This window comes from Dendrobium catenatum, unplaced genomic scaffold, assembly GCF_001605985.2.
Source record: "Dendrobium catenatum unplaced genomic scaffold, ASM160598v2 original_scaffold_107298, whole genome shotgun sequence".
Taxonomy (NCBI): domain Eukaryota; kingdom Viridiplantae; phylum Streptophyta; class Magnoliopsida; order Asparagales; family Orchidaceae; genus Dendrobium; species Dendrobium catenatum.
Genome location: NW_021425733.1, coordinates 114,816 through 127,882, shown reverse-complemented (window position 1 = coordinate 127,882; position 13,067 = coordinate 114,816). Strand labels below are relative to the sequence as shown.

Here is a 13,067-nt window from a genome sequence, read left to right as displayed (position 1 = left end):
CCCCCCAAAAAAAAAAAAAAAAAAAAACTTATATCTCATGCTTCAGAAGCAAACACGAACTCTAAATGTTGTTGTAACTTATTAAATCTTTGCAAAGTTAAATACGCTACGATGAATCTTACAATATCTAGCTAGACTGATAATTTCTTTATGAATGGATTTTCAATCAATCTTAACACCCAAGAATAGTTGTAGATAAACTTGCTAACAACTTTTTTATTGAGAAAATCATATTTATATTGTGACAATTGTTCCACCTTCTCAAGCATCAAATCATGACAATTAAGCAACATTTATATTTCAATGAAGATTCTTCATTTTCTCTATTAACATCCTCATTGTAGCCTTACTACACTCACATTATCTGTAACAACTTGAACAACTATACTCTCCCTTATTTTCTCAACAACATCATCAAGAAATTTAAGAGCCATGCAATTTTAACAAATGCTTATGCACTAACGCAGTTAAAAAAACCCAATTCCATAAGGATTGTTACCCAGAATGTTTGTAATGCCCATTTTCTTGACGTCTGACCAACCATATGACATTACTATAACTTTTGTTTCAACCCACATCTTATTCGATTTGTCGAACATCTTTGTCATTGTTTTTGTCTACTCATCTAACATTTGAAGCTCATATATGCTAGGAAGATCTAGTCACTAATCATAATTTCCAACAGAGCGAAGCATGAAGATGCTTTAAGGACTTCTTTCTAGGTTTAATGAATTTTATTTTCAAAAAAACATTTAAAATTTCTAAACATACTTTATTCTTGTGTTCTTTTATAGTAGTTGGAGGAATTTTTAGAGTTATTATTCTCATTTTCATCTAAATTCACAATGAATTTATCTATTTGTCCCCTAGCTCTTCAATTAAAAGAAAGAAAATAACTTTTTTTAGTGAAACAATCTTGTTGGGAATCACACTAAAAGCTATTCCCAATCATTTCCTCCCTTGTTTTTTAGCTACGTCTTTGGAGGTGGTATGATTTATTTAATATTTTTTGTATTCTGTTTTGACATCATCTAATACTTTTTCACATGTTCCAACATTCAGATGCATTGCAAGCTAAGTAATTTTTCAATCTTTTAGTACCCCCAATAATTTGTTTGTCACAAATTCACATTATAAGTTGCCACAAAATTTATATTTCAAGGAAACATGAACCTTATTTGCACCTTCACCTGGTGCTTAGACTTGAGTGTCCCCTAATAAAAAAATAATCATAACAAAATAATTATGAATTAAAGTGCTTGAAGGAGAGCTTTAACAAAATTTAAGAAAGAAATATGTCTATATTGCCATTAATTTAGCTGCTTATGTGTCCATGAAACCACAATAGCCTCTTCAGTGAGTGTCCACAAAACTAAGTACTAATGATTCATATTGGCAAGAATCATATATCATTTATACGTCCATTGTCATGGTAATGCTATCCTCTTAACTTCAAAAGTTTTCTCAATTATTCTGACATTTTAAATTTGAAAACAAATCATTTGTATGTTGACCCCTACACATAAAACCATGCAAAAAGAGGCGAAAATAATGATTTAGGCAATGCGTGCAATGACGAAACGCCTCACTTAAAGGGTCAAATGACTTCCAAATGCCAAACGGATGGTATCGTTGTGATCGGGACATTGAATTCTACTAGGTCGAGGCCCCTCGCAATTGAATCGGATGAGATTGGTCAAAAGGGATGACCGACGCCTGAAATTAAAACGTGAGGATGATCAAACGATGTCGGATCGACAAACGGACTTTTTCATTGCGTTCAGAACAATGCAAATACTAAAAAATTATATTTTTATGCTCAATTTGGATCATCTGAATTAGTGGCATGAATCTCGACACAAAGTACACATATCGAGGAAAAAGACCTCGAGGTTGCCCAAATGAAGTCCGATGGCAGAACGGACTTCGTCATTGTCTTCAGAACATTGCAAATACTCAAAAATTGTATTTTTTTGCTCAATTTGGATCATCCTAATGAGAGATGAATTTCGAGACAACATGTATATTGAGGAGAATTGGCCTCGGCATCGCCGAAATAAAGTCTGATCTCAAAACAGACTGCATCATTGCGACCGGAACATCAGCAATACCCTAAATGCACTATCAATTTGACTAATTTCGATGTTCAACAAAATTAACAAAGAAAACAAGACAAAATACACAGATATCGAGGAAATGCACGAGATGGAGCTATCTCACGACAGCAGCTTCCTTTTCCTACCCACAATCTACTATGCCGGCTTCAACTTCATCAAAAATGTTATGTATTGATTTAGTTTTAGGATATGTTGTTCATGCATGCTACCACACCCTTGTACATCTCTATATAAAGAGGTCTTGTATGATGTATTGATTGGGGAAAATTAATGAAGCCTTAGGTATTTTTCTCCCCAATTGCTGTCTATCTCTCTCCCTCCATCTCCCTCTCTATCTCTTGCAAGAAAGATCTCAAGATCTTCCTTCTAAGTTTTTACAAATTGGTATCAGAGCTAGGGATATGGAGGAAGGTTCTTGTTCAAAAAGAGAGGAGGTCTTGAGCAGTTGCACGGGAACAGAGGAACCCTTCCACCCTTTCATTCAGATTTATGGGAAGGAAAATCAGAAAAGAATTTAAGATCCTGCTGATGAAGAGGATGATGTCATGGTAAAATCAGAAGTTTGTCAAGCAAGAGATTGGAAGGCAAGAATGAGATCGGGACAGGTGTTGGTTCCGTCCAGTGTTGTAGGCCATGAGGTTCTTGCGGACAGGCATGAAGGAAGCGACAAACCGGGTAGCATTTTCTCATCGGGCGTTGCTGCAGACGGGGGTAGAGAAGTCGGAGATGGCTTGGTGCCTCGCGTAAGGTGGAGTCAAGCTAAGTCGTTGGACCAGGAGACGGGTTCGACGCAGATGAGGTCGCTGGATCTGCTTCTGAAGTACGGGCCCAAGTGCAGGATCTTGAACAGGCAGACTTATGGCTGAAGTTTGGCTAACACGCAAGAAGTCTCGAGAAGCTGGAACGTGGGCTTCAGGCCGGCTGTTTGGTTAGGCTCAGATGAGGGAGAAGATAGATATTCATATTTAGGTGGAGTTTAGATCGAGGTGGAGAATTATAGGAGCATGTTGAAGCATCAAGAACCTCTTGGAGGCAAGATGGTCGTGAACTTGGGATTGTGATGAGCGGAGCGTAGGTGAATGCGCGGGGCTCGGTGGACAGGTAGATCGTGCGAAGTCGCAGGTAGGAGCTCGCACGGGTGTCCAGGGAAATCGGTTGGATTGCAACAAGTTTGGGTTCTTGTGGCGAGTGGTTATTTGTTTTTGTAAAACTAAATCAAGGTGGAGATTGTTATGTAGAGGCCTTGTATGATGTATTGGTTGGGGAAAATTAATGAAGCCTTAGGTATTTTTCTCCCCAATTGCTGTCAATCTCTCTCCCTCCATCTCCCTCTCTATCTCTTGCAAGAAAGATCTCAAGGTCTTCCTCCTAAGTTTTTAAAAAAACGAAGAAGCAAATTTGCTGTTTGTGGAGTCTCCTGTTGGTGCTAGCCTCTCCTACTCAACTCCAGTCCATCTCCTTCTGTCAAATTCTTTCTCAACAACAAAATAGCCCTCATGCAGTCATGCCATTCCCTGATCTCATCGTTTTTCCAAGCCAAAAGAAGATCCACTCAAATACACTTGGCTGCTCGCATTCACTAGGGATAGCTAGTTGATTCAAGCCAAGCCAAGGAAAGGAAAAAGTATCATTAGTTATTTTGCTTTAGATCTGTTTAGCCAGAAAGAGAAGAGCTTGCGGCTCCCTATTTCAGCTAAAACACACAAAGCAGGAGCTGCACGGATCAAGTGAAATGGGATCCTTAGCTAAAAATGATATCATTGGGCGTGGCAAGGATAAGGAGCTTGTTATGGAGTGGTTGAGGAATCCATCAAATTAGCATCGGGTAACTGATTTGTACTGAAACATTTCTCTTCCATCTATATAATCGGCCATGGTGGTATGAGGAATACAACTCTCTTGCAACATATCTATGAAGATGAAATGACAAAAGGAATTTGTGTTTCCAACATTTTGTATGTTAAAAAAGTCAATGCAGATAAGCTGGAATCTCTCAAAATGATTAGACCTTTGGATACACTTGATGAACTCCAAAAGAGTCTTAAATCTGAGATCTTGTCCAAAAAAAATTCCTACTTCTGCTGGAAAAAAAAAAAAAAAAAAAAAAATCCTACTTGTGCTGGATGGCATTTGGGAGAATGATGGTTTATGGTAAAAAAAAAAAAGAAAGAAAGACAGGCTATGTGTATCTTTGCATTTTTGTCGCCCTCACTGCCGTCGCCAACGTTGCCGAAGGTATAACCCCCTTGAACCTTAAACTTGATAGCCCATTTTAAGAGTTCGTGGCGCACCGAAAAACCGCTCATACGCTTTTTTAAGCATCCATTGGTGAATTAAATATCATTTATGGATTTCTTTTGACTACTTTTATATAGCACACTGATGCATCTCTCTCAATCCACCTTAAAGGAAAGATTATACCTTGAGCTCCATTATAGCTCCACCAAATTGGCATTATTTGTGAGTCGCAAAATTGCTGTGATTGACACATTTCCTAACCCCCATCCATCGGGCTATCCATAGTCCACCCTTATTAGAATGCATCCCTACTACCTTAAATAGAAAGTAACCCAATTAAAGTCTTCATTGGCTCTTTGCTTGGCGGCGACTGTTGGCCCTTTGCCTCTCGATCACCATTGTCATCAGCTCTTCGCTTGATGGCTACTATTGGCCACATGAAAGGGGGGAAAAGACCTTTGGAAGCTTGGACCCATTTGGCTAGAGATTGGAGAAAGCTCTAAGGTTTCAAGGTTCTTAGAGTTCCACTCAAGCACCATAAGCAACATATTTATGATGGTTGTCATCGGATGACTGTCAACAAACTTTCGTCGACTATCATCGGACCATTACCTTTCTGACAATAGTTCCCAGACCACCTCCCATTTGCTAACCATTCATAAATAATCGCTTTTATGCAGTCCATCACATGACCACCAATCATCTATTGATGCCCACTAGACATCTGTTCATCCAACTAATGCTGCCGGACCTTCACCTGTTTGTCGACTATTGTAGGACCTCCACCAGGTTAGCAAACTCTCACCACCAGGCTATCGCTATTGGACCTCAACATGAAATTTTGACCACCGTCACCCGCCTACTATAGTCCCTCAAACCATCATCACTCGCCGACCATGGTCCCTCCAACCTTCGTCCCCCACAAACTTCTATCCCTTCAACCTCTATTCCCAATAGACTACAGTTCCTCCTTATATCATGGTATGCTGAATATCGTATGTGCAACCTCAATTGCTAGCCGATTACGATCCCTCCAACCTCTGGTGCATGCCAACTATGGTTCATCCGACCTCCTTCGCCCACAGAGTACGATCTATCAAACTTTGGTTGCTCGAATATGGTCCTAGCTACCGGCCAAACAAATAGGACAATATAATATTTGAAACAACTCTCATATCACTAGGTTCTTCTAACTCCCACCATTCAGTGTGCTCTATGTGAACTACATTTACTATATTGAGTCAAAGCCTTCTCCCAAGAAAAGGTATCATTTGTAATCAATAATAAATACTAGTAGAATCTTTTTTACAAAGCAAATCTCATGGTTTTTTCTCCTTCTCAAGATTTTCCATGTAAAAATTTTCGTGTCTCATATGATTCTTACACCTTTCTCTCTTATTAGCCGTGAATATTGCAGGACACAATATATGTATATATATATATCCTTTGATTTAAGAAAAAAATTTAATTTTTTTCTATTTTCTTAAAAAAATAGAAATGAATTTACATAATAAATCTTTTTCCACCAATTGTTTCTTTAAAGGGTAAATAAAAAAAATAGAAATGAATTTACCTAATAAATCTTTTTCCACCAATTGTTTCTTTAAAGGGTAAATTTTTAAATTGATTGCCGTTAAGACTTTAATTATTTATTTATTTATTTTAAAATAAGAAAAAAATTTACATTTAAGATTTTAATTAAATAAAATTATGATGCACCTCCTCTCCAATACAACATGAAAAAAAAAATTTATTTTTGATTTTTTTAATCGATACAATCTATTTTATTTCTCTATCTCGTTCTTTAATTTGTCCCAATTAATTTATTTCTCTCTCATACTAACTTTTTTTAATATTTTTATAACTTTAACAAGTCGCTTGTTCATGCCTAATTCTTATTTTTTTTTAATAACTAATTAAAATCTTACTGGTAATCTTTGGTTAATTTTTTTTTTTTTGGGAAATTATGGGCAAAAGCCCTTTCCATTATAACTAAGAACTAGTTACATGTAAAAGCTGTAAATAAGAACAAAAACCTAAAGCTCAAAAGAAGACAGCACTGGAACTAGAAACAAAAACCCAATGTTGAAAAACAGTAAGAAATACTAGTAAAAGAAAGGCCAGAACAGAGAAGCCCACAAAAATGAGTGAAATACGAAACCAACCGGTGGCAGGTAACAAACCTGGACTCAGGAATTGCCACCCACACTACCTGGTTGCAAAAATACGCAAGAGGAATCCTTGCCATCCAAAGGGGAAGATGGCAATTCATCATCATCGCCCATACCTGCCACGTACCATGAATCTGATAACAGGACAACCAGAGCAGAAGAAAAAAGCTTGACGGATCACACATGATACAGCCAACAACACAGCATCCAGAAATCAACATACCCAACTGCAAGTATTCAGAGCAATTCCAATAGATTTTCCCTATTTTTCCAGCGCGAAATCTTGGGCAAAACAGCAGCTTTGATTCTATGAATTAAGGTAGTAGATGAGATAGAAGAGGTCCAAAATTTCCTGTCATTCCTTTCTCTCCAAATATGATATACCGAACAGCATACAAGTAGATAATAAAAATCTTTTTCACCATGTTGGGTATCAGCAATATATTCAAAAAACTGCATAATATTAGGCCGCAGCAACAAGACCCAAGGTTCCTCATCAGGCTAGAAATAATGAAGAAAGAGTAGTCACATTCGCAAAAAAGGTGAGAAGCTGATTCATTATATCTATGGCAAAGAGCACAAATGGGATCCACATTTATGCCTTTGCTAATGAGTGTGTCAGCAGTCTTAAGCCCACCTTTAATGGCCATCCAACAAAATGATGAGTACCTAATCACATTTCTTTTGTGCCAGACAAAATGCCACCAATTTACCTTCTCATAGTCTTTATAAAAGTAATCACGAAAATCTTTATGTTTGCATTGTTTTCCAATTCCCCAATACAGATTAATATTAGTAACCGGGTCAACAATAATTTCCTGGAAAGCCATATGAACAGCAAGAGGGAGAGAAGCAGGAATGGCCCAATTTCCCCTCTCTATAATAATCTTAATGCTCTCATTAACAGGAAACAGAGAAAGAAAAGGACCCATAGCTACAATCTCTTTAAGGCATTTACCTTTATACCAATGATCCCAATATAAGGAATACTTGGAGTGAGAGGAAACATTAAAATGAAAATTTTCCTTAGCAAAAATGGCATCTCTACACAGATTTTTCCATAGCCTGGACGCTTTAGTGGAAGGCTCCTTCCAGGGAGAAATATAATTATGAGAAAGCCAAAAAACTAAGAGGGCTGTGTAAATTATAAAATCTGATAAGAAGAGAGCAGTTGTAGCTGAATTGGAGAGAAGGGAGTGACGGGATACCTATCCCCCCCCAGCTTTTTGGGCTTACAAGTACTCTTCCAAGAGATTAAGTGTAATTTATTTGCCTTAGTGTCACCAAAATAAAGAAACTTCCACACAACCTATCTCTGGTTAATTTCGAACCAATAATTTCATGTATGTACCTGGACGCTTCCATTAACCATTCAATTTCCCGTCCACATTAAGAGAAATGGAAAAACGATCTGCCTAATTGGTCAGTACCAAACCGAACACCAAACAGGTTATTGAATCAATGGTTACTCTGAACACAAGCACTGCATTCCACGCGGCAAGCCCACCTTCATTTTAAGGAAAGATGATCGCTACACCGAAGAAGATGATCTCCAATCTACGCTGTCTATTTAATGATACCCTATAACCATTTCCTGAGAAGAGAAAGGAGAAGGGAAAGAGAAAGAGGAAATTGAAAAGCTGATCAATATGGCTGCAGAGAAGAGTCGGATTCTGATCATCGGCGGGACGGGCTACATCGGAAAGTTCATCGTAAAGGCGAGTGCGCAAGAAGGTCACCCCACCTTCGCCCTCGTCAGGGAGAGCACTGCGGCCGATCCAGCCAAGGCCAAGATCCTCGACGAATTCAAGGCCCACGGCGTTACTCTCGTTCATGTAGGAATCAGCTTACGAGCAACCTGCGATAAGCCCTAACCGTTTTATCTTTAAATGCGAATCCTATTAGATACAGTAGCATTAATTTCTTGTTTTTTGATTATGTTTTTGCAGGGGGATTTGTACGATCACGATAGCTTGGTGAAGGCGATAAAGGACGTGGATGTGGTTATATCAGCTGTTGGATTTGGGCAGCTTGCTGACCAGACCAAGATTATTGCTGCCATTAAAGAGGCGGGCAACATCAAGGTTATTAAATCTTTAAACCCTGCATTAGTTTTTTGTTTTTATTTCATGGTTCTCCTCTTTTGTTTTGCATGTTAAAACAAATTAAAGTTATAGGCTACTGAACTTTAGCATGACCTCTAATTATAGAAGATAACTTTTCAAATAAAAAAAAAAAGGAAATTATAATCAAAACAGAAGAGAGGGATCAGTTGATCATGCATTTTATGCTACTGTATTTCTTGCAGAGGTTCCTTCCTTCTGAGTTTGGCAATGATGTTGACCGAACTAACGCTGTTGATCCTGCTAAGTCAGCGTTCGGAATAAAATCCCAGATTCGTCGAGCAATTGAGGCAGAGAAAATTCCTTACACTTATGTGTCATCCAACTTCTTTGCCGGGTATTTCCTTCCTTCCTTGGCACAAGCGACCACTACGAGCCTTCCAACTGATAAGGTCATTATCCTGGGCGATGGCAACACTAAAGGTAATTATGTTAGTCCAGACTTGGGCTTTATTTGGTTTTTGGTAAAGTTAGACGATAAAGAATTGAAAGCAGACTTATCGAAGAATATTTTGATATAATTGGATTTCATTCCATTGATGTGTTCCAGCGATCTTCACTTATGAAGAAGATATTGGCACATTCACCGTTAAATCTGTGGATGACCCAAGAACCCTCAACAAGGTGTTGTATTTGAGACCTTCTGGAAACATCTACACGCATAACGAACTAGTCTCACTTTGGGAGAAGAAGACTGGAAAGACATTCGAAAGGGTCTATATTTCTGAAGATGAAATCCTCAAACAGATCCAAGGTATCGATGATTACAAAAGTTATTGATGATTTAATAGTAATCTAAAAGCATTATTGATATTAGTCTACTAGTTTTAGGTTATGATTTTACTTATGTTGCTACTTTCTATGGATTGCAGAAGCACCAGCGCCGCTGAATGTTATTCTGTCGATACATCACGCGACATTTGTGAAGGGAGATCAAACAAACTTTGAGATACACCAGTCGTTTGGAGTGGAGGCTACAGAGCTTTACCCTGATGTCAAGTATACCTCTGTGGACGAATACCTCAACCGATTTCTGTAAAGTAACTATTACGAGCGAGGGCATGGACTGGCTTGTTTTCTTCCTGCTTGTAAGAGATATGCTTGTGTATTGTACCTATGGAATTGTCTTATGTTTTCGTTTGTTGGTCTAGCCAGGTCATGAAGGCTCTTTCGTAGTACCTAAAGAAAATGTCTTGTGATTTCCTTCTTTGTCGAGTCAGGTCTTTATGTACTTGTGTTTTTGTTTAAGTTGATGGGTTCCTTTTGTTAACTCGACTATGCTTTTTAATTTAGTTGCTCAATTTTATACGCTTCTTATTGTTTTACATGCAAGACGATATATCTATCAAAACTGGCGACATGTATGATTTCTTGATTTTTTGGCTTGTTTGATCTTTAATATGATGTTAATTGTTTCAATGGACGACTACTCTGATTTTATATGAAAGTTGTTGAAGTATCAATAGCAGCTTTTTGTAAAAGTTTCAGTCCATTGTATTAATGTTGTCTAACATAGAGAGAAGTAAGCGGAAGAGTATTCTAGATGTCCACATGTGAGTCTGTGATAGATTTGCGCCGGGAGGAGATTATGGAGGAAAGAACGTCCTTGAGCATAGTGCTTTAATACTCCCTTCAAGCTAACGGTCCTAGTTGGACAGTGAGCTTGTTTCCCAATTGTTGAAATCTAGGATTTTAGAGCAGTTTTATGAGAATGTCAGCAAGCTGATCCTGTGTGGTGACCGGTGTGACATAGATCATTTGAGAATGGATGTGGTCCCGGATGAAGTGTTGATATATCTCGATATGTTTGGTTCTGGCGTGAAACACCGGATTATTGGCATGGGCTACGCCTGAAGTGTTGTCGCACTAGAGTTTAGTTGATTTTGGAAGATGAATCTGTAAGTTTTTGAGTAGTTTTCGAAGCCACTTATTGTCTGCAGTGGCAACCGTTAGTGCCCTGTATTTCGCCTTGGTTGAAGAACGAGCAACTATGCGTTACTTTTTGTCACTCCAATAGAGTGGGACTTCAACTTAACAAATACTCAATTATATCAATGCAAATGCTAAATGAAGATCTAGATCTTTCTAATGAACAACAATAATCAAATGTAGAACTCGCAGATTTTAACATAACTTTCTTATAATCAAGTTGGGATGATTGCAACAAATGTAACATATATACAAGTAAAGACTAAAAGGTTTGTGAGATGGTATGCCTACAATCAACAACGAAGGATCTCAATGAGTTATCAAGGGAGCATCATGTCAACTAAAATCCAAACATCAGCAATGGATCTACCACATGTGATATGAGTTCTCTTCAAAGGCATTGAAGGACCTATGGTATGTGACGGCTCATGCATAAGAAACTGACCAATGAAGATTGTAGAGAATATGACGATTTTCTTATAAACAATAGCATGAGACCTTCGAAATAATACATCTCATTTATAATGATTGTATAAGTTGAAATGTAAATACCAATAAGCAATTATGGCAGTTTCACCATGCAAAGAAGATAATAGTCACCAACAGAACATAGACAAGGGATTGCTTGTTATTGTTGACATGATTCACCTACAAGCATGCATAAGTCATGAATACAAGCACGAACAAAGTATTTGTGGTGTAATTACCCATCCAATACTACAACAAAGACTCCTCCAATATCTCCAATGAATACTTAAGGCATTCTTCTGGTGGAATGCTTACAGGAAAGAATATAAAGCTAATGGTTAATCATGGAAAGAATGAAATCAAATTAGATCCTTCTCCAGGAGACCAATTACAATATCAAGAAACATTGACTTGAAACTATGGCATAAAGAAAATTGTTATGCCCTCCATCTACAATGTGATTTAGAAAAATATTGCTACTCATGTTGAAGGAGAAAAGCCTCAGAAGAAAGATGCAGTAATTCCTACTACATTCGCTTGCAAACACTATGAAAGAGAAAGGTCCTACAAGATCTAAGTAGGGTACAAATCAACATACAGGGATTTTCGAGAAACATAGTTTAGCCTGCAATCGACATAGAGATTGAAATGAAAACATTGACATGTATGCAAGTGGCAACGAGAAATACACTGTCGATGGGATGAATCTCTTGATCGTACAAGAGTTTGTGCGAGGGATTAATGACATTGAAAGAGATCCATTATACATTCAACATGCTGTCTGCGGGAAAATATAAAAAAACTATGTGGATGTAAGTATCTACAGATATTAAGCAGGAGATTCGTTAGTGCACTACAATATATCCATAGAAAATTATAAGTAGTCAATGATAGTCTACTTGTACAAAATGGGCAAATCACCGCAGTACAACGCCATGCCACCAGATTCACAATATTCATATAAAAGGCGTGCATATGCCCCCAAATAGAATTATGCATTCAAATAATTGTTGCCTATAAAGATGATCGAAATTAAATATTCCAAAAATACCCCCATACATGCATCATAATTTGTATACACATAGGTACACAAAAGGGAGAAATGCAATCATAGAACTCGCATGGGCCCCGATGAGCGTATTGTGGGACACGTGACGTCTAGGGACGTTACACGGGTCAATGAGTGAATTCAAGTTCGGACCCAATCCTTCTATGATCAATAGGAGTTGATAGGGTTTGAACCATCAAACAAATATACGGTTATAATGACCTGTATATTTGTCTTAATACATTCATATTAAGCCTTCAAGGCCTATAACAATGAGAATTCACTGATAAATGCACAAAGCCAATGACAAAACCTGATCTTCTATCAGAAAATGGATAAAGTCGACAGGGTTCTACCAATAAAATAGAAATGACCCCGTCACCCCGATGATAGCCGCATTGACAGAAGATCTCAACCGGAGGGGTTAATTTCAAATATTTTAAAATGTTCTCAAATTTTTATCAAAATTCAAATGTTTTCAAGTAACCTCAAGGTCACCACGATGATGGGCGTGTTGAACGAAAATCTCAATTAGAGGGGTTAATTTCGAGTATTCAAGTACTTTCTAAGCTCCACTCAAATACCCACAAAATTTAAATAAAAAAAATAAAAAAAAATCCCAAAACTCTAAATGTTTTAGAATTGAAACCAAGCATCAATGTTTAAAACAAAATTTATCCACCATTTGCAACAATTTGCTGAGGTAGACGAATTAAAAACTACTTTAGCTCACAAAGAGTTGATGCCTAGTCAAAAATATTACTTGGATCCATTCTCAAACAGTCTCCTACCAGTAAGTACATGGTTCGTGTCCTTTAACTGACAGTTTTGCCGCCAAATGGTATCACAAGATAAACGGTTATAACCCAGGGCCCTTTGAACCTAGTGATTTTGTGGCAGAATTGCACCATAGATACTAGTTATGGTCAGAGCCAATGCATTCCTTAGTGGCATCAAATTCTTGAGATATGAA

At 37.7% G+C, this 13,067-nt stretch overlaps 1 protein-coding gene across 1 annotated transcript; it reads left to right on the top strand.

Annotated features, from left to right (window-relative positions):
• Positions 1 to 8,113: 8,113 nt before the first annotated feature.
• On the top strand, positions 8,114 to 9,957 carry LOC110115894 (isoflavone reductase-like protein). Its single transcript, XM_020849302.2, has 5 exons — positions 8,114 to 8,361; positions 8,476 to 8,610; positions 8,835 to 9,072; positions 9,200 to 9,403; positions 9,522 to 9,957. Exons 1-5 carry the CDS (start codon positions 8,176 to 8,178, stop codon positions 9,686 to 9,688), a joined length of 930 nt encoding a protein of 309 aa, XP_020704961.1. The 5' UTR covers positions 8,114 to 8,175; the 3' UTR covers positions 9,689 to 9,957.
• The last annotated feature ends 3,110 nt before the right edge of the window (positions 9,958 to 13,067 follow it).

Coding starts and splice junctions, on each gene's coding strand:
- LOC110115894 (XM_020849302.2), top strand. CDS start 8,176: ATGGCTGCAGAGAAGAGTCGGATTCTGATCATCGGCGGGACGGGCTAC. Junction 8,362..8,475: donor ACGGCGTTACTCTCGTTCAT/GTAGGAATCAGC, acceptor ATGTTTTTGCAG/GGGGATTTGTACGATCACGA. Junction 9,073..9,199: donor GGGCGATGGCAACACTAAAG/GTAATTATGTTA, acceptor GATGTGTTCCAG/CGATCTTCACTTATGAAGAA.